Below are 2,439 nucleotides of genomic sequence, written 5' to 3' on the forward strand. Positions count from 1 at the left end.
TTTCAGTGGGTGAGTCCGGAACGGGCCAAATACACAAATATTTTTTGTAAGCGGGGTTGATCTGTTCTGTTCTATGACAAACCACGATGGGCAGGCTCCATTGCGGTCGTAACCTGAGGACTGTCTATAATGGACCCAGCCCTCTCAGGGTTTGCTCACCTGCCTTTTTTAAACAATGCCGCTGTTCGTTCCTTGTTTGCAGATGAACGAGAAGGAGGGAAAAAAACCAGGCGGAAGGGAGTTAAAAGGAAATGGGAAGGGAAGTTTGCCGAGGAAGATGAAGGAGGAGGAGGAAGAACTTTAGCTTGTGACCTCAAATTGGACGACACCCTGGACCGGACGCTGGAAGACGGGGCGAAGCAGCACAATTTGACAGCCGTCAACGTGCGAAACATCCTTCACGTGAGTGTGGCAGGGTGACGGGCCGCTCAAAGCCCCAGGTGGCTTTTCCTGGCTTGGAACTCAGCAAGGTGAGAAACTCTGATTTCTTCCCTGCAGGAGGTCATCACCAACGAGCACGTGGTGGCCATGATGAAAGCAGCCATCAGCGAAACGGAAGACGCCCCTGTCTTCGTAAGTCTCGTGGCCCTCGGAATGGAGTAGACGGGGAAGGCGTCTCCCAGAAGGGGCCTGTATATCTCAGCAGGAAAATGAGATAGCAGGTCTCCCCATAGCAGATTCTATGTTGTTTGAACAACTGTTTTTTTTCTCTCTCTCTCTCTCTCTTTCTTTCTGTTTTTCTCTCTCTCTTTCTCTCTCTCTTTCCCTCTCTTCTCTGTCTCTCTTTTCTCCCTCTCCCTTTCTCTATTTCTTTTTCTCTTTCCCTCTCTCTCCCCTTTCTCTGTTTCTATTTTTTCTCTCTGTTCCTTGATCTTTCTATCTCTTTCTTTTTTCTCTTCCCCTCTTTCTCTCTTTTTCACTCTCTCCTGTCTTTTTCTCTCCCTCTCCTTTTCTCTCTCTCTTCTCTTGCTTTCTCTTTCTCTATTTCTTTTTCTTTTTTCTCTTTTCTTTTTGTCATTCTTCTCTCTCTCTCTTTCCCTCTCTCTCTCTTCTCTCCCTCTTACTTTCTCTATTTCTTTTTCTCTTTCCCTCTCTCTCCCCTTTCTCTGTTTCTCTTTTTCCTGTTTCTTCCTTGCTCTTTCTCTCTTCCTTTCTTTTTCTCTCTTTCCCTCTCTCCTTTTCTCACTCTCTCTTTCTCTTTCTCTATTTCTTTTTCTTTCTTTCTCTCGCTTTTTCTTTTTTGTCATTCTTTCCTTCTCTCTTTTTCTCTCTTTTCCTCCTTCCCCCAATTCAGGAGCCCAAAATGACACGGTCCAAGCTGAAAGAAGTGGTAGAGAAAGGGGTGGTAAGTAAAATATAGTAGCCCTGTAGCCCATTCATGCGTACCTTTGCGCGCTCTCTCCTCTCTCCCGCCCTTCAAATATATTCTGGGGTTTAAAAGCATTCACTTATTTGTATCCTGCTTTTATTATTTTTATAAATAATTCAAGGCTGTGAACACAAACAACGTCCCTTTCTCCTCTTCCTATTTTCCCCACGCTAACCCTATGAGGTGGGCTGGGCATAGAGGGAGGGACTGGCCCAAAGCCACCCAGCCGGCATTCATGCCTAAGGCGGGACTAGAACTCCCCGTCTCCTGGTGATTGGCCCGAAGTCACCCAGCCGGCCTTCATGGCTAAGAACTTGAACTCCATTTCTAGCCTGGTGCCTACACCAAAGTGGCCTGTTTTTGTTTTATTTGTTAGTATTATAACATAAGAGAACAGATTCTCCCCGTTTGCTAAAAGAGCCTGGATAAATGTGGGGCCATTTTCAGAACATTCTAAATATGAATGAGTGGAAGCGTACATGAATGAACAGGAGGTGGGCCCTGCCTAGAATTCATGCACTTCCTGATTTTTGTATTGGATGGCGATGGTGCCAATCATACTCGTTGCCTCCTCAGGTGATTCCAACCTGGAATATTTCTCCCATCAAGAAAGCCAACGAAGTCAAGGTCAGTACTGTGAGGTTTTGATAATCTACTGTGGCAGGCCTTTTATTGTTCTTTATGGACTGGGGCGGTTGGGAGTAGAAATCCATAAATATCTGAAAAAAATATACACATTTGTTGCACTGGTAAGGATTGGTTAGCAAATACCTCTATCTGTAGGATCCTTGGTGCTTTCTGAGCATCTTCAAATTCTTGCAGACGTTTCATGACCCAACTAGGTAATAGCATCAGTGCTAGAAGGGAAAGGAGTTTGCAGAGAGGAGGAGGACTGTGGGGTCCTTGGTGCTCTCTGAGCTTGGTGGTTTTCTTGCAGACATTTCATGACCCAACTAGGGAACATCATCAGTGCTAGAAGGGAGTGGGGTTCATGGAGAGGAGGAGGACTGGGGGGTCCTTGGTGCTCTCTGAGCTGGGTGGTTTTCTTGCAGATGTTTCACGACCCAACT

The 2,439-nt window shown here is 45.9% G+C and overlaps 1 protein-coding gene across 1 annotated transcript in view; it reads left to right on the forward strand.

Annotated features, from left to right (window-relative positions):
* Nucleotides 1-528: 528 nt before the first annotated feature.
* The window catches only part of LOC107301494 (GON-4-like protein), a gene marked incomplete at its 3' end in the record, with an annotated part of 6,079 nt that continues 4,168 nt past the window's right edge, over nucleotides 529-2,439 (forward strand). The window contains 4 exon segments of the mRNA XM_015830709.1: nucleotides 529-573; nucleotides 1,295-1,345; nucleotides 1,946-2,000; nucleotides 2,240-2,263. Coding sequence (XP_015686195.1) covers nucleotides 529-573; nucleotides 1,295-1,345; nucleotides 1,946-2,000; nucleotides 2,240-2,263 — 175 coding nt within the window.

The sequence above is a fragment of the Protobothrops mucrosquamatus genome, unplaced genomic scaffold, assembly GCF_001527695.2.
Source record: "Protobothrops mucrosquamatus isolate PMUCROS unplaced genomic scaffold, P.Mucros_1.0 scaffold13478, whole genome shotgun sequence".
In the NCBI taxonomy this organism is placed as follows: domain Eukaryota; kingdom Metazoa; phylum Chordata; class Lepidosauria; order Squamata; family Viperidae; genus Protobothrops; species Protobothrops mucrosquamatus.